The sequence below is a fragment of the Sphaerodactylus townsendi genome, linkage group LG03 (genome assembly GCF_021028975.2).
Source record: "Sphaerodactylus townsendi isolate TG3544 linkage group LG03, MPM_Stown_v2.3, whole genome shotgun sequence".
Lineage (NCBI taxonomy): Eukaryota > Metazoa > Chordata > Lepidosauria > Squamata > Sphaerodactylidae > Sphaerodactylus > Sphaerodactylus townsendi.
Window position 1 is genome coordinate 23,186,184 of NC_059427.1, and position 22,842 is coordinate 23,209,025.

Sequence of the window (22,842 nt, forward strand, 5' to 3'; positions counted from 1 at the left end):
TGCCTGCATTGGGCTCGTTGGGGCAATTTGCGTGCGGGGGGGGGGGGGGGTCTAAATCCAATTAATGCTTGTTTAAAAAAAATGCATGAAAACGTGTGCGAGTTTTTTAAATCCTGTCTCTGAGCGTGAAATGCCCCGCGGAGAACAGTCCGGGTAGCCTAATAACGCACAAAAACCAGCCAGGCAGCAACTCCTATCTGCACGAACAGCCCCGGCAGGGCGACACAGCTGCATTCGGCACCCGATCCCGGCCGGAATCCGGCCCGCGCTTTCCCTCGGCCTCGCAGCTAACTTTTTCCAACTAAGTTTAGCTTTTGGATCATTCCGAGCGGTGCGTCCGCGAGTTTCTTTTTTGGAGCCCTGAAGCCAGCGACTGTCGGACGCTGTGCAAACGCGGCTTGGCCAGGAAGGAAGGAGGGCGTTTCGAGGGGGGGGAACGGCCAGATCCCTCCCTCCCCCCAGCAGCCCAGCCTAGAGAGATCAAGGCCCAGCTGAGCTGACCCACCCCGCCTTGTCCTTTTATCAGTTCCGACCAAGAGGAGGCTACTGAGCCTTGGATCCAGTCGCCCCGATGCAAGTTTGGGGTTTGTTGTTGGCAGGTGGGTCCTTTGCTTGGGAGTGGGCGGCAGAAGGGGGTCTGACACCTGCCTGTCAAAAGACTTCCTGATGCCCAAGGAGAAGGCAGGCGACCGAGGCACCGAAGGGTGGAGTGGCTGGGCTGGCACAACACTGAATGTATGGGGTGTGTGGTCGATCTTACTATGTCAGGGGCAAGAGAGGGACCCCTCCCCACCACTTGCATGCCTTCTCCTGCAGCCAGCCCCCGAGCGATCGGGGGCAGACACCCAGACCCCGAGAAACCGCTTTTAACCCTTCAAACATGGGGGCATCTCTCTGGCTTAACTCTGGGGTGGAGGGGGCCCTGGGATGTGGCTGCAGAGCTGCGAGCAAAATGATGGGATCCTCTGATTCTCCCAGAAACGTGATCCTTTTCTCCAGGATGTGAGGTTCCCTGGCCCTCTGGCTCCTATGGTTGATATTGGAGCACCTTCCTTATGAGGAGAGGCTGCAGCGTTTGGGACTCTTTCGTTTGGAGAGGAGATGTCTGAGGGGGGATATGATTGAAGTCTATAAAATTATGCATGGGGTAGAAAATGTTGGCAGAGAGACATTTTTCTCTCTTTCTCACAATACTAGAACCAGAGGGCATCCATTGGAAGTGCTGGGGGGAAGAATTAGGACTAATAAAAGGAAACGCTTCTTCACGCAACCTGTGATTGGTGTTTGGAATATGCTGCCACAGGAGGTGGTGATGGCCACTAACCTGGATAGCTTTAAAAAGGGCTTGGACAAATTTATGGAGAAGTCAATCTATGGCTACCAATCTTGATCCTCCTTGATCTCAGATTGCAAATGCCTTAGCAGACCAGGTGCTCAGGAGCAGCAACAGCAGCAGCAGCAGAAGGCCATTGCTTTCACCTCCTGCATGTGAACTCACAAAGGCACCTGGTGGGCCGCTGCGAGTAGCAGAGTGCTGGACTAGATGGACTCTGGTCTGATCCAGCAGACTAGTTCTTATGTTCTTATATTCTTATGATACCAGTTGACTAGAGTTGTTGGCACTTTAAATGTGTGGGTGGTGAGGCCACACAGCCCCCATGAGATCCAGGGAGGGGGGGGGAATCTGCATCAGTCTGTTATGTGGTGACCCACTTTCTCAGTTGTTTTCAGCCAGCATCCCAGTCCCGTGCGGGTTTACAGGGAAAAACTCTCAGAGACCTTAGTGCGGTGATGAACCCTGAAAGGATTATATCTGGGGCGCCGCCTGTTGAGGAGTGAGCTATAAATGCCAAGGGAGCTAATTGGTCCATTTGGAGCAGCGCCTGACTTTCCGTCGGGTGCGAACTGCGGGCACTTATGAATGCCGGATTCACAGGATCACACTGTGAACACTGTTGTGTGCAGGGATTTTTGTCAATATTGTAAGGAAATGTTTCATATTTGGATTTTACCTAGAAAGCATCTTGAGGACCTTTGTTGGAAATACCCTAAATAAACAAATGCCAATTAATTAATCAATCCCAAATAACTGTTTCTTCTGTACTTGCTGTCACGAATGCACATTAGAACCCTAGCTGACCCACAAACGCAGGTGAAATGTTGGTGGTGATATCAGGCTTGCAAATTTGCCACGGTCCTGAAGGATGTTGAAGGTTTACCAGTTTGGGGTGCTGTGTGGTTTCCGGGCTGTATGACTATGTTCTAGCAGCATTCTCTCCTGGCGTTTCTGTGGCTGGCATCTTCAGAGGATCAGTTTGTCATTTCAGAAGGTGGCCATGTTGGTCTGCAATAGAACAGCTAGATTTGTGTCCTAGTAGTACCCTAGAGAGCAACTAAATGTTCAGGGCTTAAGCTTTCAAGAGTCAAAACTCCCTTTGTGAGATATGGTGACAATTTACAGCATGTGTCCTCAATGTGTGGTGTAGCAGATTGCTATTTAGAGCAATAGGCCAGCTCTATGCCCTATGTCTGGTTTTCAGTGGAGATGTCGTCTACCAAGATCTTGCATTCTGATAGAAGGAAACTTGCTTGGATGTCCCCGCCTCAGGGCTCTCAAGGTTGAGAGAATCCCACATATAGCATCCATACAGTTTAATTCTAGATTGCCATCACAATTAGACCCTTGTTTCAAATTTACTTAACTCACACCTGTCTTAATATGCATTGTTGAGTGGAAAAGTCCATTTTTTCCTTAACAAAAAGGACTTCAAGCCGTCTACATTTAAGTCTGCTTATCAGGATCATTCAATAGCGACTAGTAATCCCTTTGATGCACTCCAGCCCACCCTGGTGTGTGTACTTTAGCTGAAGAATACATAAAAGATAGATTTGGCTACCCTTTCAGTGCACCCTTATGAATCGAATCAGGGTCCTAAGTTGGGTTTGTGAATATGAATCAAGAAGGTGGCTATGATGCCAGTTTGTTTAATCCAGAGCCGTGGTCTGCAACCTGCGGCTCTCCAGATGTTCATGGACTACAATTCCCATCAGCCCCTGCCAGCATGGCCAGTTGGCCATCTAGAGCAGTGGTGGTGAACCTCTGGCACTCCAGATGTTATGGACTACAATTCCCATCAGCCCCTGCCAGCATGGTCAAGTGGCCATGCTGGCAGGGGCTGATGAGAATTGTAGTCCATAACATCTGGAGTGCCAAAGGTTCGCCACCACGGATCTAGAGAGTTGCAGGTTGCAGCCCCCTGATCCAGAGTAACCCAGTGCGTATTCTGAGCATGGACGTTTACCTAAGTGATTTTAACCTCAGCTCTCCTCCCTTTTTCACTTTGGGAACTGGATCTCCTTTTGTTGGTTTATTCCCCCCACCCCTCATGTTGGTTCTGGGGAAGCTGCAACCCCCCCCCCCCCAGCCCAGCTCCCTAATTATCTTTGTCCCTGGCTCTCTTTGAAGCTCTGGCTCCAGGGGATTTAAGGCTGAGAGAGCTGGCACCGTGCCTAGAGCAGCCAGCAAAGCGAAAAAAAGGGGGTTGGGGGACAAGAAGGATCCCGTACCTGCCCCACCTCCACTCAGGCAGCTGTAGGATTCCTGGCGGGTGGGAGTGTGCCTAGAAGAGGAGAGAAGAGACCCTTGAAGTTTTCTCCTGCCAGAGCTTCATCCCCCATCGTCTGATCTCTTGCCATGCTGAGCAAGGGAGAGGCCAGGGCAGCCTGAGGGACCCCGAGCTTGCTGAAGTTATGATCCCAGCTTGGTGTGTTGCCATCTCCTCCCCCCCCCCACCACCGTCAGGCATCCCATGGAGGTAGTCGCTGAAGCCCAGCCATACAGACACAGCTCCATCCCCCACAATCCCTGGCAGGGGGCCAGCCTGGCCAAACAACAGAGCCAATCCCCGACTGGGTTATTTCTGGCACTGTTGCTGTTTCCGCTCCCAGACCCCATGGGGAGGGGGCTGAGGACGGAGGAGCCCAGCTGAGACGCTGCTCCCTCCAGCCCCACCCTTGTCTGAGCAGCAGAAACAGGTGGAAGAGTGTCTGAGGGGGGGGCGGCGGTCTGAGGGGCGAAATCTCAGCTCGAAGGGAAAGGAGCACAAAAGGTGGGCTCCTCAAACTGCAGGACTGTTTATTTGTCCGCTAAGCCGTCCCGTTCTGGGCGTGGGTGGCGAGATTCCAACAGCAACGATCGGAGAGGAATTTTAGTCCTCAGATTTCTGTTCGGTAGGTGGGAAAAAATTGGGCCACAGAGATAGTGACTACTAGCCCATGGGCACACAAGGAGTCCCTGGCAGAGGTGAAATCTGAATCCAGGCTCCCACCCAATCTGATGAATTCATGTTCTTTCTTTGGAAAGCTCAGAGCAGATTATATGTGGGAAGGTCTACTGTGTGTGTGTGTGTGTGTGTGTGTGTGTGTGTGTGTGTGTGTGTGTGTGTTGCTTCCGATTTACGGCAACCCTATAGGAATCTGTGGCGTCCAAAATAGCCTGTTGTTAACAGCCTTGCTCAGATCTTGCAAACTGAGAGCTTTTACAAAGTCAGTCCATGGCCACTTACACCCTTACGACTCGTCTCAAGTGTTGTGTTCCAGTGATCCAATGCTTTCCCCCCTGCAGCATCTAGTATTAATTTTACACACCCCTTTCTCCTACCTTTCCCCCTGAATCTGCTGTGCGGCATCATTTTCTGTCCTGCAGAGGAGTCGGCTTTTGATGCCCCAGGTTTCCATTTTACCCCATGATGTCAAGGCTCGATGGTTGAGCACGGGGGCATTTAAAAAAACCCTGCATGCAGTTGGAACGTATGCACCAGCGCAGCATAGAACCAACCAGCTTGTGTTGGTCATCAGTGCAGGCACACGAGGAGAGTTGAATAATTGTACTTGTCTGTTGGGTCTTCCTTGTTTTCCTACTACCTTCAACTTTTTCTAGCATTATTGTCTTTTTCAATGAGTCTTTTTTTCTCTTGATGCTACCCAAGTGTGATAGACCCTGGAACATAGAGTTCTCCCTATCTATCCTCTCCTTGCTGTGGATTGGATGCTAAAAATTCTACCGAAGGGCAGGCTAACTTGGGATCTGTATTTCCCTTGAACAGCTGCACTGCCACGGGAAAACCCTGGTTGCTTCTTGACAACAAGCTGTCCAAGCTGAAGTTTCTACATTTCTGTTTCTAGAGCAGGGGTTGGCAACCTTTACCACCTAAAGAGCCATTTGGACCCATTTTCCACAACCCTGAAGATCTACCGAGCCGGAGAGGCAGCTCCACATGGAGCCACCTCTGGTTTGGCCCCTCCACTCATCTTTCCTTCCAGCGCTGCTCTGGAGGGCTGGAAGGACATATCCACAGTACCCTCTGACCTCCAGGCCATGTGGAGCCGCAGTACAAGGCTGAAAGAGCCGCATGCGGCTCCGGAGCCGTGGGTTGCAGACCCCTGTTCTAGAGCATTCCCTAGGTCAGAGTTTCTTAACCTTCAATCTACTATCACCCACCAAGTATATGATGTTCCACAATCCCCTTGAGACATAATTTAAAAATTAGAAGAAGAAGAAGAGTTTGGATTTATATCCCCCCTTTCTCTCCTGTAGGAGACTCAAAGGGGCTGACAATCTCCTTGCCCTTCCCCCCTCACAACAAACACCCTGTGAGGTAGGTGGGGCTGAGAGAGCTCCGAGAAGCTGTGACTAGCCCAAGGTCACCCAGCTGGCGTGTGTGGGAGTGCACAGGCTAATCTGAATTCCCCAGATAAGCCTCCACAGCTCAGGTGGCAGAGCTGGGAATCAAACCCGGTTCCTCCAGGTTAGATACACGAGCTCTTAACCTCCTACGCCACTAAACACTTTTTATAGATGAGATCCATGTACAATACGCAGATATCAGGCATATATTCAATGAAATCCTTGTTCCTGATCGCCATCAGCCAGGTGCATTAATGTTAGGTTTGATTTCTATTTATGTCGTGCCATTTTAAAATGGAATGGGGTGAGAAAGCTGGGGTTGGGGGGCTGTAATAAAGAAATGAATTAGGCAGAACAGAGCAAAGAAGCTAGCTGGATCGGTTTGTCCCTATATGTCTTTTCGGAATCTAAGAAAACCAATACATTTGAGTGGACTGCTCATTTCAGCCACTGCTGTTTTGACAAAGCAAATTTCAAATAAGCCCTCCTCACTGAACATTTTTTTGTGTGTGTACTTCTGAATCCCATGTTTGTGTATAATATCGCCATCTGTTAGGGATCTTGAGCAATTCCGCAGGGCCTGTAAAACAGAATTATTCTGTCGGGCTTTTGGTGAGAAATAGCCGTTGATAGCGCCATCCCCTGCATTTACATTTATAGTCTATTATTTTATGTTGAGACCACCCTCACAACATTTTATAGGCTGTATTGTTGAAGGCTTTCACACTAGGGATTGGTGTTGTATTGTTGGGGATGGTTGCTTAGTATTTTGATGTTGGCCAGAATCTGTGGCTGGGTATCTCTTCAGAGGATCTCTGAAGATGCCAGCCACAGATGCAGGCGAAACGTCAGGAGAGAATGCTGCTAGAACACGGCCATACAGCCCGGAAACCACACAGCACCCCATTTTATAGGCTGCAATTTGAATTGCAATTTTCACCATCTGATAATGTTATAATTGCAAATTGGCATTTGTTTTTGCTATTCATGGTTTTAGCTTGCTGTTATTGGTTTTATCTGTGGAAGTTTTTAATATGTATATTGTACACCGCCCAGAGCCCTCCGGGGGTGGGCGGTATATTAAATTTAACCAAAAAATAAATACAATGTAGTAATATAATATAATTTCTAGGGGTTCCACCTTCCAGGTGGTAGCTGAAGATCTCCTGGGAATACATTTGGTCTCCAGGTGACAGAGATCATCTCCCCTGGAGAAAACAGCTGCTTTGGAAGGTGTGCTGTATGGCATTAGACTAAGGTGACCAGATTTTCACCTTTTAAAAGCGGGAGCACACTGCCTTTTGGGGCACTCCCCAGTTTCCCGCCCTGTGACAGGGCGCCCCAGGGAAACGGGAGCGCCCCCAGAAGGCAATGCGGCGGCACGGGAGGCATCCCAAAAGACAATGCGCTCTAGCGGCCGCGTGCGCAGGAGGCTGCTGCACTGCCTTCTGGGGCGCTCCCTTGTTTCCCGCCCTGTGACAGGGCAGGAAAAGGGGAGCGCCCCAGAAGGCTGTGCGGCAGCCTTCCAAAAATCGGGAAATTGCTTAAAAGCGGGACTGTCCCGCCAAAAGCTGGACATCTGGTCCCTATGCATTAGACCCGACTGAAGTGCCTTCTCTCCCCAAACCCCACCTTCCTCAGACTTCACCCCAAAATCTCAGTATTTCCCAATCCAGAGCTGGCAACCCTTATAATTTCTTTTTTTGGGGGGGGGGGTTAACGAGGAAAAAAATACTTTGCTTTAAGCAAAGTAGAGTTGCATTTTGAAGTAGAGTTGCCTTTGTTACCCGCAGTCTCAGCCAGTCACTGATTTGACGTCTCTTTTGACTGTTCCCTGTCTCTGCAGTGCTGGGGGGAGCTCTGTGCCAAGAACCAGAGCTCCCCCATGGCTGTTCTCAAGGCAGTTGCTATCCAGCCACGGGGGATCTGTTGGTAGGCCGGGCCGACCGCCTCTCCACCACCTCCACTTGCGGCCTACGACGTTCTCAGCCCTATTGCATTGTCAGCCACCTGCAGGTAAGTGCTTCAAGCACAGGGAAGGGTCTGGTGAGGGGTTGGTTCCAGGGAGGGACTTGGAACCATTAAAACGAGAAATGGCACCTGATCTTGGACAACGTTCCTACTTGGGCTAGTCCTTGGAGGTGAGGTGAGTGGAGTGGAACGGGTGGGGAGATCAGAGAGGGGCTGTAGTAGGCTCAGTAGCCAAGCGTCTGCTTTGTTTGTTGAAGATCTCACCCTCAATCACTGGCATGTCCAGTTCAAGGGCTTTAGTAAAAGGTGATGTCAAAGATGGCTGCCTGGCACCCAGGAGAGCTGGTTCCAGTCAGAGCAGGTCTACTGACCTGAAGAGAAGCACTTGACCACTCTCTGTTTGTATGCCCTAAATACAATAAGATACGCCAGAGGCGTAGCTAGGGAAAATGGAGGCCGGTGCAAAATCTGAGTTTTGCTGCCTTCCCCCCATGTTCATTTGTGTTTTTTGTATTTTTAGTGTTTTTTTCAGCTTTCGGCCTGCAGGGGGTGCAGTTTTTGGCTAGCAGCATCAAAATTTCAGGGTATCTTTAGGAGACTCTCCGGATGATATCAGCCAGGTTTGGTGAAGTTTGGTTCAGGGGGTCCAAAGTTATGGACTCTCAAAAGTGTAGCCCCCATCTCCTATTAGCTCCCATTGGAAACAATGGGGGATGGGGGCACCCCCTTTTGTGAGTCCATAACTTTGGACCCCCTGAACCAAACCTCACCTAACTCATCAGGAGAGTGCCCCGAAAACTCCCTGAAAATTTGGTGCTGCTAGCCTAAAAACTGCATCCCCTGGAGGCCAAAAACTGAAAAACACTAAAAAATACCCCCCCAAAATCCTGAAAATGTTGCTGCCTCCCCAGGCAGGAGCCCGGTGCGATGCACACCCCAAAGTCCCCTTGCAGCTACACCTCTGAGATATACATGGAATATATGAATTCCATTTTCTTGCAATGTTCTCAGTGGCAAGAGTGTTATAAGATACCCCGCCTCCTGAACAGCTCTGATGTGGTCTTTTGTGAAAATCTTGCAAATTTTATTCTGGAAATTAGTAATTGTAATTGTGTTTTTAAAATCTTTTTTGCTTTGAAATTTTGTTCTGTTTTGTATGCCAATAAAGGCTACCTTGAACTTGAGGTCTACTGACCTTGATCGATGAATAGTTTGCCTCCCCAACTTTGTGCGTTCATGTATGAGGAAGTGTAGTGTAGGATAACAGAACAGAGCGGCACTTGGTGAAGTGGAAACTCACAGTGTTCAATGTTACCCTGGAGATTCTGTCACCCTAAATAGGCCATCTCCAGTTTCATTGGGGGAATTAGCTGGAGACAGAGAGCAAGAGGGGGTAACCAATAACCTTGCATACCAGGATGGTCCTGGGTGAAAACTCTCCGATGAGCAGGCAGTTGTATAACTAAAATGGATTTTATTAAAGAATAAAAATAGTCAAACAAGAAATATATTTTAAGCTATGAACACAGGCACGCAAAGCACACAAGCGCTGACCAAGAGGAAAAGGGAGGAAGTTGGATAAGGTTTCAGGGATGGGTGATAGTTACCAGTCTTGAAGGGACGTCCAGGGAAAGCAGTGCTGAAGAGGAAAACGACCAGCATTTCCAGGAGCAAAGAAAAGAAACACATACACAAGTGGGAGTGCACACATGAATCCAGAAAATGCAGCACAAATGACCAAAGGACCAACATTTATACCCCCAAATGAGACCTGAGGTAGTATGAGGTAAGCTGGAAGGGAAGCCAGGAACTTTTGGAGGGTTCAGACACAAAGATAGGAGAGGCTCGAGGACTTGTCAGGATCCAAGAAAAGGCCTCGACTATTCTTTTGAATACTGATTGATTACTGGGACTAGTGCAGATAGGATAAATATGGCCTGCTCAAAGCACTGATTAAATCACCTCAGGATGACACAGTGGAGATTAGCTAGCTTTATTATCCAGCTCAACATACCCTAGGTCAGCCATTCTCAACCAGGGTTCCGTGGTACCCTGGGGTGCCATGAGCATGTCCCAAGGGTACCACGGCAACACTACCGCCCCCCCCTCATTTTTGTGGTGTGTCTCCCACTGGCGCCAGCAAGGACATGGAGCTGGCCCATGGGCAGGGCCTGCCACAAGGTCAGCAGCCACCACCACCCCAGTGCTTCCTTTCACCCTGGGAGGGGAAGGTGGGTGTGTGTGGTAAACAGGGGCAATGGGAGGGGAAGGTGGAAGGTGGTGGCAGGGGTACCGTGAGATATGAAGAGTGAGGTCAAGGGTACCCTGACCTCGAAAAGGTTGGGAAACACTGCCCTAGGTTCAGGGGGAAAGTTTAGCGGCCATCCGTCTTCCTGCCCAGGCTTGACACAAAAGATGGATCCCAAACCTCTCCGAGAGTCAGTGTCTTGCTCTGAAGCCAATCTTTGGCCCCTGTGGCACCTTGGGAGGAATGAGTCCAACTGCTTACAGTTCCTAGTGCCAATGCCAGTCCTTGATTAGGGCTGGATTCTTCTGTTACATTCTTTGGTATCTTCAGTGGTCTAATGGTAGAGCTGGTCTAAGACTGGGTGACTCTGGTTGAAATGTTGACTCAGTCATCAAGCTTGTTTGTTGAACGTGTGTTGCTTTCCCTTTCAACCTTCCCACAACTTGAGAGGGTTGTTGTGAGGGTGAATTGAGGGAGGGGCCATGGGTTAGATCAGGGGGCGGCAACCTTTACCACCCAAAGAGCCATTTGGACCCATATTCCACGGCCCCGAAGATCTACCTAGCCGGAGAGGCAGCTCCACATGGAGCCACCTGCGGTTTGGCCCCTCCACTCACCTTTACTTCCAGCACTGCTCTGGAGGGCTGGAAGGACACGTCCACACTATCCTCTGACCTCCAGGCCACGTGAAGCCGCAGTACAAGGCTGAAAGAGCCGCATGCGGCTCCGGAGCCGCGGGTTGCAGACCCCTGGGTTAGATCAAGCCATTTTTTTTCACTCAATCCTACCCAATTCCCCCACCATACTATTGTCCCCATCCCTCATGTTTTTTTTTTGTTGATGCAGGTCCCATGATCCCTAGCATAGCCGTCTTGGTCAGATGTGTATCAAAGAGACCCATCCTTTCTTTTGGATTCAATGTCATGTATACCCTGAAATCTTTAGATAAAGAGGGGAACAACAATGTGATGCATTTTATATGTGGGCCTGTGTGAATTTGGGAATTTATGCAGAAAAAATGCAAGTATCAGAATTGAGCGTCCTGCAGATTATGAGTTTTATGTTTTTAAAAGAGGGTCAACAAGTTTCTACTTATTATTCCTCTTTTTTTGGCTCTTACATGAAGTACTTTAAATGCTAAAAAACATCATATAAATTCTTATTATTAGCCATTGGGGGTGGGCAGAGGCGGAGCTACCAGAGGACCGGGGTGTGTGCGTTGCACCAACAAAAAAATTCAGGTTTGTTTTTTGTATTTTTTAGTGTTTTTCAGTTTTTGGCCGAAAGGGGGTGTAGTTTTTTGGCTGGCAGCACCAAAATTTCAGGGAGTTTTCGGGGGACTCTCCTGATGATACCACCCAAGTTAGGTTAGGTTTGGTTCAGGGGGTCCAAAGTTATGGACTCCCAAAGGGGGTGCCCCATCCCCCATTGTTTCCAATGGGAGCTAATAGGAGATGTGAGCTACACATTTGAGAGTCCATAACTTTGGACCCCCTGAACCAAACTTCACCAAACCTGGCTGGTAACATCTGGAGAGTCGTCTAAAGATACCCTGAAATTTTGCTGCTGCTAGCCTAAAAACTGCACTTCCTGCAGGCCAGAAACGGAAAAAAACACTAAAAATACAAAAAACACAAACGAACAGAGGGGGAAGGCAGCAAAACTCAGATTTTGCGCCGGGCTCCATTTTCCCTAGCTATGCCTCTGGGGGGTGGGGGGAGCTATGGAAAACAGAAACATGCACAGCTATGTGAAAAACTGAAATTCCTGGTCCCCCCCCCCCCCCAATTGTCCAGCTTTTGAAATTGTATTGGGCACGGCACATTCACGTTCTTAGATCTGCAGCCTGAAGGACTGCAAATTAGAGGGTTTTTAAAAACGATATGATCATGGATGTAGTATGTACACATTCAGTCCTGTGTATCTGTGACTGTCTGTCATACAGGATGAGAAAAAGTGCTTTGTATGTGACTCCCGTCGGCCCTACGACCCCTTGGCCAATCCGAACAGCCATCGCATTGAGAATGTCATCACCACATTTGCGCCCCACCGCAAGAAGGCCTGGTGGCAGGCAGAGAACGGTAAGAAGCTGTTTTTCATCCCTGATATTCAACTGCTGTTTTGTGCTTAACAGTGCACTCGGTGCTGAACGAAAGGTAGAACTGCACTGGGAATGAATTGCTTTGCTTCCTGTCATCAGGGAGCATCTGTTACCATCTGGCTTTTTAAACTTGGGTCCCCATAGTCAAAACAGGATTGACAACAGGGCAATCCTTGGCAGATTTTCTCTGCTCTATGGTCTTTGCTTTCAAATAACTGTGCCTCAGATTGCACAGTTAGCTACTGGAGGTTAGTTCCCTGAACTCACTGTAAGTCATAGTGACTGCCACCGATAACGAGAACTGCAGAAAAGGGATGCAAATAACCAATAGGGTCTGGGAACTCTGGGGAAAAGGACAAAAGCCATAGATAGTAGTTCCTATCTAAGGAGCAGCAGTGGCGTAGTGGCTAAGAGCAGTGGCTAAGAGCAGGTGCACTCTGATCTGGAGGAACCAGGTTTGATTCCCAGCTCTGCCGCTTGAGTTGTGGAGGCTTATCTGGGGGATTCAGATTAGCCTGGGCACTCCCACACACGCCAGCTGGGTGACCTTGGGCTAGTCACAGTTCCTCGGAGCTCTCTCAGCCCCACCTACCTCACAGGGTGTTTGTTGTGAGGGGGGAAGGGCAAGGAGATTGTAAGCCCCTTGGAGTCTCTTACAGGAGAGAAAGGGGGGATATAAATCCAAACTCTTCTTCTTCTAAGTTCCAGGGAGATAAAATTGCATACACGGTGGTCGCGTTCCACTCCTAGACCAGAGCTGGCAATCTTGCATGCTCCTTTGAAAAGAAACGTAGCTGTCCGCCACCAAGCCTCTGTGTGTGCTTTGGGGGGCCCTACCTTGCTCCAGGGCTCCATATGGCAAGCTTGACTTGTGACGGATCAAGCCCAGCATGCCCTGGGCACACAAACAGGCTGTCTGCAGAGCGTGTTCCTCTGCTTGGGACTTGGCAAAGCCAAGGCCTTGCAGAGGGTGTCCCCAGAGCACCGTGTCTTCCTTTCTCTCCCACGCAGAGGAAATGTTGAATCATACCCTTTCTTTCTTGAGCCTTTGCCAGGCGGGGGTGGGGGACAGGAGCCCTGCTGACAACAGAAGAGAGGCTGGCTGAACACAGGGATGGCCTTCTTGCCACTGTGGGAGCCTTGTCCCAAACAGCTGGACCGTCTGTCTCTGTATCCCTGGGCAGCAGCGTGGCATGTGGGTATCTAAGGCTCTTCCATAAATGCCACTAGCACAAGATTCTTCTAGGAGTCACTTTCACCCTGGGTTCTGTTTTTATATTCCCATGCGCTAGACTTTCCAGCAGGCCCTGAAGGGGGTGCAAGTCAATTTTCACCAAGTCAAGGGTCCAAAATTAAAGGCAACAACGTTTTTTTTTGTTGCTATCAAATCTCAGCTGACATTATAGGGTTCCAAGGCAAAAGACCGACAGAGGCGGTTTGCCGTTGCACCGCTGGCCTTCCCCTCCAAACGCTAATTAGGGCTGACCCCGCGTAGCAGCTGAAATCGGATGTAATTGGGCCATCCAGGTCATGGCACAACAGCTCTGAAGCCAATAAAGACCCACAATTAGCAACAGCTGGCAAATACCGCATGTAATGCAATGTTTTACATCAGTCTAGGACAGTGGTGGCGAACCTATGGCATGGGTGCCAGACGTGGCACTCAGAGCCCTCTCTGTGGGCATGCGTGCACAGAGTTCGTCATGTGGGGGGGCAGAAAATCACCCCCACACACACACATCTAGGCTGGCCTGGGCCGCTGGGCACGACATGTAGGTAACCCTGTTAAGTGCTGTTAAACCCCACTGATTTTTATGGGAAGAACTGAAGCACAATTCTTTACCTGGGAGTAAGCTCGGATTTGCTGTGCAATGGGAGAAACTTTGCTTCCTAAACCCTCTAGGGTTAAGTGAATTCACCCATTTGAAGTGTTGCCACGGTTGCTTCCAAAGCAAAGCCACCCGACCACCACCAAGCTTACTCCCGATGTAATGCGGCACCTTGGAACCAACCGTTTTCTAAAATAAAACCTTCACTTTAGTATTCCAGGTTGTGGTTAATAAGAGTGGGTTTTGGGTTGCAATTTGGGCACTTGGTCTCGAAAAGGTTCACCATCACTGGTCTAGGACAGCGGTTTCCAACCTGGGCATACGTGCTCCCAGGGGTACCATGCCAAAGTGTTTGGGGATATGCGGGGAAAAAGTTACATAATCTGAAAACTGGAGACACTGAAAACTGGAGACATGGGAAAATCTGAAATATCCAGATATTTTTGCTAAATAGAGTTGGACCTAAGCCTTTTTAAAACTAAGCAGATTTCAATCCCACACAAATGCTTATCTCTGATATCAGAGGCTGTTTTTACCAATCAGTGCCATATCCCTTATAGCAGTGATGGCGAACCTTTTAGAGACCGAGCGCCAGGGGCGGAGCAAAGGGAAACTGCATTTGGGGCACGCGTGCGCACTGTGCCCCTGCCATGCCTTGTCCGCCCCCACCCTGCCCTGGAACATCCCAAAACAACCCTGCCACGCTCCCGGAGCGCCCTCACCATGCCCCCATAGGGGCACGCGCCTAGTGCATTGTGCACCCTTCACCCCCTTGGCGCTGTGCCACTGCCGAGTGCCCAAACTGGGGCGATGGCGCACGTGACCACAAAGAGGGCTCTGAGTGCCACTTCTGGCACGCGTGCCATAGGTTTGCCACCACTGCCTTATAGTCTCCCCTCCACCAAGCATCAAGGGCTTGGAACTTCCATGACAAATAGATGGTCTCGTCTAAACTGGTTTGTCTTGTCCAAAAGAGGTTAAGTCTGCCAAAGGGTTAAGTCTGGTCCAATGTGGAACGGAACTGAATACCACAATGTCATGTGATATAGGGTTCCAGATGCTCTGGGGGACACTCTTGAGCCTTAGGAGGTTTTTGGATCTGTCCCAGGGAAATCCCTAGAGATGTGGGGGTGGAGTCTGGGGAGGATGGGGTTCGGGGAGAGATGGGTCCTCCAGTAGGGTATAATGCCACAGAGGGCAACCTCCCAAGCAGCCGTTTTCTCCAATCTGGAGCCTGGGGTTTCATGGTAATAGCAGGGGATCTCCGGCCTCACCTGGAGAGTAGCAATCCTGTGTTCAAGCAAAATGTTGTTGACAGCTGTTGCACCTTAAAGACTGTGGCATTAACTGAGTTTTCTCCCTAGAGAACAGGTGTCAAACCCGCGGCCCTCCAGATGTTATGGACTACAGTTCCCACCATCCCCTGCCAGCATCATTGCTGGCTTTGGGGAAGAATGGGAACTGGCAGAACCCATAACCTCCTGGAGAACCCTGGATTAACACCCTATGCCCCTAGAAGCAGTGATTTTTCAATAGCCAGGGTTCCGTGGTACACCTGGCAAGGTACCGCGATCGGAGCATGTCCCAGGGGTACCGTGGCAATGCTAACCCCCACTCACTTTTGTGGTGTCTCCTGCCGGCGCCAGCAAGGACAGGGTCTGCCACAAGGTCAGCAGCCACTTCCTGCCCCCCCCCCCCCCCAGTTCTTCCCTTCACCCTGGGAAGGTGGGGGAGTGAATTACTGCTTTCTGAGGGCACTGGGGAGGAAGGTTAGGGGGGGGGGATGGCAGGGGAGGTACCGTGAGGATATGAAGAGTGGGAGTCCAAGGGTACATTGATGACATCGAAAAGGTTGGTAAACACTGCCCTAGAGTATACTTCTCAACTGTCCTGTGGTCGTACACTGCAGATGACAGACATCAGCCGCGGGCTGTTAGTATCTTCCTTTTAAAGAAGCCTTGATTATTTCAGAGAAAGCCCAGAGACCCCTCTAAGGAGAGACTGAAAATCACTGGCCTCTGAGGAACGGAGTTTTGCCAGGGCCTAACACCAGTTTCTGTATTTATCTAGGTATGGAGCAGGTCAGCATCCACCTGGACCTGGAGGCAGAATTCCACTTCACTCACCTCATTATGACTTTCAAGGTACATCCTCTTCAGGAATAGGTAGTCTTCTCCTGTAAAGGACTCCATGTTTTCCTAGTTGGCTTCCCTGGGAGAGCCAGTGAGTTGTAATGGTTAAGAGCAGGTAGACTCTAATCTGGAGAACTGGGCTTCATTCCCCGCTCTTCCACATGAATGGTGGACTCTTATCTGGTGAACCAGGTTTGTTTCCTCCTTCCTCCACATGGAGCCTGCTAGGTGACCTTGGGCCAGCCACAGTTCTTTCAGAACTCTCTCAGCCCCACCTGCCTCACAAGTTATCTGTTGTGGGGAGAGGAAGGGAAGGAGTTTGTTGCCCATATTGCCCCAGTAGGCCCCTCCGCTCCTCGGAGAAGGACCTACTCGTGATCCCTAGCCCAAAAATGATCAGGCTGGCCTCACCGGCCCAGATGGAGGCAGAAGAGGGGGCCTTTTCAGCCACTGGCCTACCTGGTGGAACCAGGCTCCTACAAGGGAGATCTAGGGACCCTCTGCTTGGGACTTACAGAGTTTCCATGGGGCCTACCACCGAGATCAGACCCTAGTTCCACCAGAGGGCGTTTGGCCAGCCTGGTTAAAAAAAAAAACATCTACCATGTCATCTGGCCTCCCGTGGGCACAAGGGGGAAGGGGAGTAGTCAGATGCCATCCACATTTTAAAATGGGTTCTGTTTTTATATAATTGCTATTTAAATTATGTTTTAATGTTTGTTTTAACCTGTTGTGAACCGCCCTGAGCCCTCAGGGGGAGGGCGGTATATAAAACTAGTAATAAATAAAATAAATAAAATTAAAAATAAGCTGCTTTGAGACTCCTTGCAGGAGAGAAAAAACAGGGCATGAAAACAAACTCTTCTTTCTCTTCTTCACAGTCACACTAGCTCAGAGATCTCTGGCAAGCACCAAAGGAGCAAGTAGGCGCCCATGCGTCTTGTTTACGTTCTTCTTCTGTCACCACTGATAAGTGGCCTTGTAGATTTCCTCACAAGCTAGGATTCACATTTGCCTGCTTATTGGTGGGAGACTTCCAGCCAATTGTAGCCCTTGCCCTTTGATGCTCTGCTGAATGTGGGGTGGAAACTGGGGCATGACAGTCCTGGTGAGCGAAACTAAAATGAAAAATAAGACCTTGGCTACTTAACTGGAAGTTCTGACCATTCAGTTCATGATTATTCCTAGAGCTTCCCGTAAATGACAAGAGTAGTTCTACCCGTTGCCAAAAGCTCTGTTCTGGCAATTACGAGAGCTACTTTCTAACCTCCAGGGACATTGTCAGGAAAATTTTGGTCAGAACTTCCAATAAGTATCCAAGGCCTCATTTTTCTTTTGCTTTTTCTCCAGGGATGCTGCCTCTCCCCCCACCCACCGTCTTACTGGTTGCCCTGGCAACTCTATCACAGGAGTAATACATTTGCTTTCTCATTCTTTCTCCTTAGAATAGTGGTTCTCAGACCAAAACCTAACAAATTCAGGAGTAATACAGGAGTAATACATTTGGTTTCTCATTCTTTCTCCTTAGAATAGTGGTTCTCAGACCAAAACCTAGAATAGTGGTTCTCAGACCAAAACCTAACAAATTCAAGACAGCTTTACAGACAAAGTAGCTTCAAAAAAAATCAATGTAATTCTTCTACATATAACTAAAATATGCAGTAGTATAATAAAAATGTGCAACGTTGATTGGTCAGAACTAATTACCTAAATCTATTTTCTGAATGCAGGGCAATCAAACTGAATCTTGCACATTTAGTCATCCACCTTTCTGAAAATAAGTAAATTAAAGCAACACATATGTTTACTTCATTTTTTTCAGTTCATTCTCTAATATCTAGAGTCACTTCCTTTTTCCAGCACCTAGCAGAGAGAATTTTAGCGATAATAATCATGTGTAACATAAAGTCTTGGAATCTTTTCAGGGAAATTCTCAGTGTTAAACTATTATTGACCTACAAGAGCCATAATTTACTTTTTCCGATTTTAAGAGAAGACAAGAATCACTAGAAGAGACAATGGGAAAAGTTGAAGGCCCAACATGAGGTAGATTGACTCTGTAAGGGAAGTCCCGGCCTTGAGTCTGCAAAACCTGAGCAAGGCTGTTAACGAGAAAGCATTTTGGAGAACATTAATTCATAGGATCGCCGTAAGTTGATGGCAGCTAGATGGCACTTAACAGACACTCATACAAATTGATATGCTGTAATTCCAGACTTTAACTATCTGATGATCTCCATTTTGATTTTTAAAAAATCCATGAACCCTTAAGCCTTCTCCTCCTCCCCTACTAATGCCCTCTACGTACCCCAGAGACCCCTTTAAAAGTGTGCATGGTAGGCTCCATATACCTCATGGAGCTTCTGTCCTATAGTATCTTTAAAATAATGTGAAGGAACTCTGTTAAAAGCAAGTTTGAACACCATATTTTGTGGCCATGATCTTCAAGATCAGACCTCAGATAGTAGCAGATTCTGCAGGGCTACAACTCAAAAGGTCTGACTTCCAATCAATCTCACTCCTTGATAGAAAGGAATTTTACACCAGAGACACCAGGACACTTCTGCATTGGTTAATAAGACATGGAAGATAAAGGCCGACTGAACAGAGATTGGAAGACCGCTGGCAAAGTTTACAGTGCTGATTAAGTGTGAACAGAATAAGAATTGCTTGTTTGTTCTTCCATTTTGGTGCCTGTTTCAATGGGGTGTCAAAGTGTCCTTAGTGCCGTGGGGCCAGAGGTGGGATCCAGCAGGTTCTCACAGGTTCCCGAGAGTCGGTTACTAATTATTTATTATTGTGCCCTTGAGTGAGGGGGTTATATGGTGGTGATTTTTTTTTGTTTTTTTTTTTTTTTTTTTTTTTTTTTTTTTTTTTTTTTTTTTTTTGGTTTTTTGCCACGTGATTTTTTTTGCCCTTGAATTACGCCCCTCCCCTTTTCAGCAGTAAGCGGCGCAGTACTTGAAGCGAGTCTAGCAGGAGGTGGACCAAAGCATCGCGGGGCGAAAGCCTAAGCACAAAATCCTTCGTGCATTAGTTTTCCGATCCAAGGACTGGCATAGCGACTGTGTAATCACTTACACTTTAGCCACATCCCCGTCATGCCCCACCCAGCCCCATTGGTGCTACACCACAGTTTGAATCCCACCACCATGGGAACCTGTTACTAAATTTTTTGGATCCCACCACTGCGTGGTGCGTCTCTATGGTCATCACAACAGTACCTAATAATGCCACATCATTATATGCCTTTACCATAATATTGTGGATGTTCCCTGTTGGTTGACATAACGGATGTAAAAATCTAGGAAACGATTGTATGCTTGGGTAAACTTTTATTGTTCTAATATTGTCTGAGGTCCAGTGGCGGAAAAATAAATAATATATAAAGATGAAACATATTTTTATTAGACAACAGGCGCTTTCAAGAGTATGTTTGCAAACATTTTATAATGTAGCACTAATTTGGTGTGCAGCCACTGCTTAATGCCACTTGTAATTCTACGCGTATTTCTCTTAATTTAATGGAATATTTAAAAAACCCTTAATGTACAGAACCATTCCATTCTATGTGCAAACACATATACTGCTGTGCTTTATGTAGGACTTTTTCTTGATGCACTGTAGGGTGGTTTCCTTGTTGCTGGTGTTGTTGCAGCTGCAGATAAAGCACAGAGGCAACAGGATTTCCAGATGGCAGATTTCCCCCATTTTCTTTCACCCGCCCCCGGATCACTCAGGCTTTTCAAATGTGAACAAAAGGCATTAGAGTACTGTTGTTTTCTCAAGCAAGTCTCTAGTCTTTTCTTTTGCAGAGAGACACCTTCCCCCTTATAGTTCCACAAGGAAAAGAGCCAGAGACTGTTTTTATTATAAAATGAAAGCTTAGGACTCAGAGAACATGGTACACATATTGTTACAATTGTGTATCTCTACACCAATAGTCCAGAAAGTCTCTTCCAAAAAGTACATAATTGGGTTTGCAGATGAGAAAAGAAGAAGAGGTCTTCTGTCCACCAGAAAATGCTGTGCAGGGATCATGTGACCTACCTGGACAAAGTCATATGGGATGGGGACTATGATCTAACCCTGGGGTGGCGAACCTTTGGCACTCCAGATGTTATGGACTACAATTCCCATCAGCCCCTGCCAGCATGGCCAATTGGTGCTGGTGCTGATGGGAATTGTAGTCCATAACATCTGGAGTGCCAAAGGTTCTAACCCAATGAGAGTATGTACTCCATAATATGAACGCCTAAGCACCCACGTAAGCTTACATGTGTGACTGGACTGCTGGCAGCTCTGTCCCAACCTGACCAACCAGGGTGAGCAATTTGGGTATATGCAGTGCTCCTTACTTCTCCTCCACCCTTACAGACCTTCCGTCCAGCAGCCATGCTTGTAGAGCGCTCAGCAGATTTTGGCCGCACCTGGCAAGTGTACCGTTATTTTGCCTATGACTGTGCTGCATCCTTCCCTCATGTTCCCCATGGAGCCTTGCGTCGGGTGGATGATGTCATCTGTGAGTCACGTTACTCAGATATTGAGCCTTCGACAGAGGGAGAGGTAAGTGCAAGGCCAGAGAGTCGAGAGGGTATGGGATACCTGCCTCTGTGTGTGAGAGAGATGGGTGTGGCCTCAGAGTTCCGAGGGGGGAGATGGGTGTGGCCTCAGAGTTCTGAGGGGGGAGATGGGTGTGGCCTCAGAGTTCCGAGGGGGGAGATGGGTGTGGCCTCAGAGTTCAGCAGCACCCAGGCCATATTGACTTATACCTTTTGGGATTGCCTTCTCCTTAAGATGGAAGTTTAGACCAAGGAGTGCTGATTTTATTTTTATGTATGGTATGTATGTAATTTATACCTGCTCCTCTCTCCAATGGAGACCCGGCTTACGCCATTCTTGTCTACTCCATTTTGTCTTCACATCAACCCTGTGAGGTAGGTTAAGCTGATGATAGGCGATTGGCCCATGAACACCACCCACGCAAGGTGGGGTTTCAAACCTGGGTCTCCCAAATTCTAGCCTTATTCTCTGATCGCTATACAGGCTTGATGTGCCCTGCACTTATTGATTTCATGCAATATGTCCAGGCTCTCCTGCCTTATGACACATCTTCCTTCCTCGCCGCAGGTCATTTACAGAGTGTTGGATCCGGCCATCTACATCCGAGACCCCTATAGTCCAAAAATCCAGAGTAAGTTTCTATGTGGGATGTGGGTTGAAATGAAGGAGAGGTGGACGGGGGCAGCAACTCGGCTTCCCTTGGAGGACGGTTGCAATCCTGAGCCACAAATAGGAATCTTGCACTTCAGAAAGACAACGTGTAATCTTGGAACACCGAATTTGTAGGGCCGAGTTTTGGATTGTTGATACTTTTAAGACAGAGCTTATTCTTCTTACGAAAAAGTTCATAAAACATAGCAGCCAGAATGCTGAATCAGTATCTCTAATTCTGCAAGCCACACACACTCCACGTAAAGGTGTGCAGTCACCCTAATCGGCTCCTGTGAAAATGGCCCTTAAGATGTGTCTCAGGTTATCCTTGATTTTATCTTAAAAAGTCACACCCAATGGTGTCTGAAACCTTTTTGAGGTGGCTGTCATGTTCACAAATGCAACGTGTACCACCTGTGTTTAAGAAAAGGCAGCTCCTTAATTGGAAAGGTTTGCAAAGATCATCCACGCACGATCATCCACGCCCCCCCCAAAAAAATACTAGGAAATTTGGGATGTTGCTGCATGTCAGCTATTGAAAAGTATCCTGTTTCATATGTGATCCCAAGTTCTTGAGTAAATGTATTACCGGCATAAACACCAGACCTTCCTTTTCGAGATAATGGTTTGTAGATAAAAGACATGGCACAGTGTGTATGTAAAGTGATGTCAAGTTGCAGCCAACTCCTGGTGACCCCATAGGGTTTTCAAGGCATGAGACAAATGGAGGTGGTTTGCCTTCGCTGGCCTCTGCATAGTGACCCTGGCATTCCTTCGTGGTCTCCCATCCAAATACTAACCGGGCTCAACCCTCCTTAGCTTCCTAGAGCTGACAAAATCAGGCTAGCCTGGACCATTCAAATCAGGGCACAGGGCACAGACACCCCCCCCCTTCCTGTTTCCTAAGGAAGATCTCTCTCTTTTGTACATATATAGTATGTGTCCGCAAGCATTAGTTAGTTAGTCGTCGTGATCCTGGTACGGTCTGCAGCCGACTCTGTGTCTGGTTCTATTTGGGACTGGATTATTTTGGTCCTAGACATATTTCTGTTTTGGCTGTGGATGGATTTAGCTGTTGGCTCCAGTCGCATCTGGGGGGGAAAAGAGTTTACCATAGCGTGCTCTGACTGAGAACTCAGATATTGCAGCTTGGATATCCCAGAACCCGCCTCTTCTGGGAGGTGGTGCCAACAGCAATGCTCCTCTGTGTGAATGTGTGTGTTTCCTTCCCCCTTCCCTCCCCCAAATACTTCCCTCCCAGACCTGCTGAAGGTCACCAACCTGCGGGTGAACTTGACCAAGCTGCACACGCTCGGAGACAACCTGCTGGATTCGCGCCGGGAGATCAAGGAGAAGTACTACTATGCCGTGTATGAGATGGTTCTGCGTGGCAACTGCTTCTGTTATGGGCACGCCTCGGAGTGTGCCCCTCTTCCTGGCAGCCCTTCTGATGCTGAGGGCATGGTAAGGCCCTGGTACTCTTAAAATTTATTTCAATATTGATGATACCCAGATTTTCTAACTAGTGGAGACCCGGATACCTTACAACATCATTTTCCCTTTCTTAATTTTATCCTCAATCCTGTGAGGCACTTTGGGCTGAGTGACTGACCCAAGGACAGCTGGCAACTTTTCTTTGTAGAGTGGGGGATTCGAACCTT

At 48.3% G+C, this 22,842-nt stretch overlaps 1 protein-coding gene across 1 annotated transcript in view; it reads left to right on the plus strand.

Annotated features, from left to right (window-relative positions):
- Positions 1 to 327: 327 nt before the first annotated feature.
- The window catches only part of LAMB2 (laminin subunit beta 2), a 70,850-nt gene continuing 48,335 nt past the window's right edge, over positions 328 to 22,842 (plus strand). The window contains exons 1-7 of the mRNA XM_048487312.1: positions 328 to 599; positions 7,533 to 7,702; positions 11,851 to 11,986; positions 15,906 to 15,979; positions 20,345 to 20,533; positions 21,098 to 21,161; positions 22,443 to 22,645. Of these exons, the coding sequence (XP_048343269.1) occupies positions 572 to 599; positions 7,533 to 7,702; positions 11,851 to 11,986; positions 15,906 to 15,979; positions 20,345 to 20,533; positions 21,098 to 21,161; positions 22,443 to 22,645 (864 nt within the window). The 5' untranslated portion in view covers positions 328 to 571. The remainder of the gene's footprint in view (positions 600 to 7,532; positions 7,703 to 11,850; positions 11,987 to 15,905; positions 15,980 to 20,344; positions 20,534 to 21,097; positions 21,162 to 22,442; positions 22,646 to 22,842) is intronic.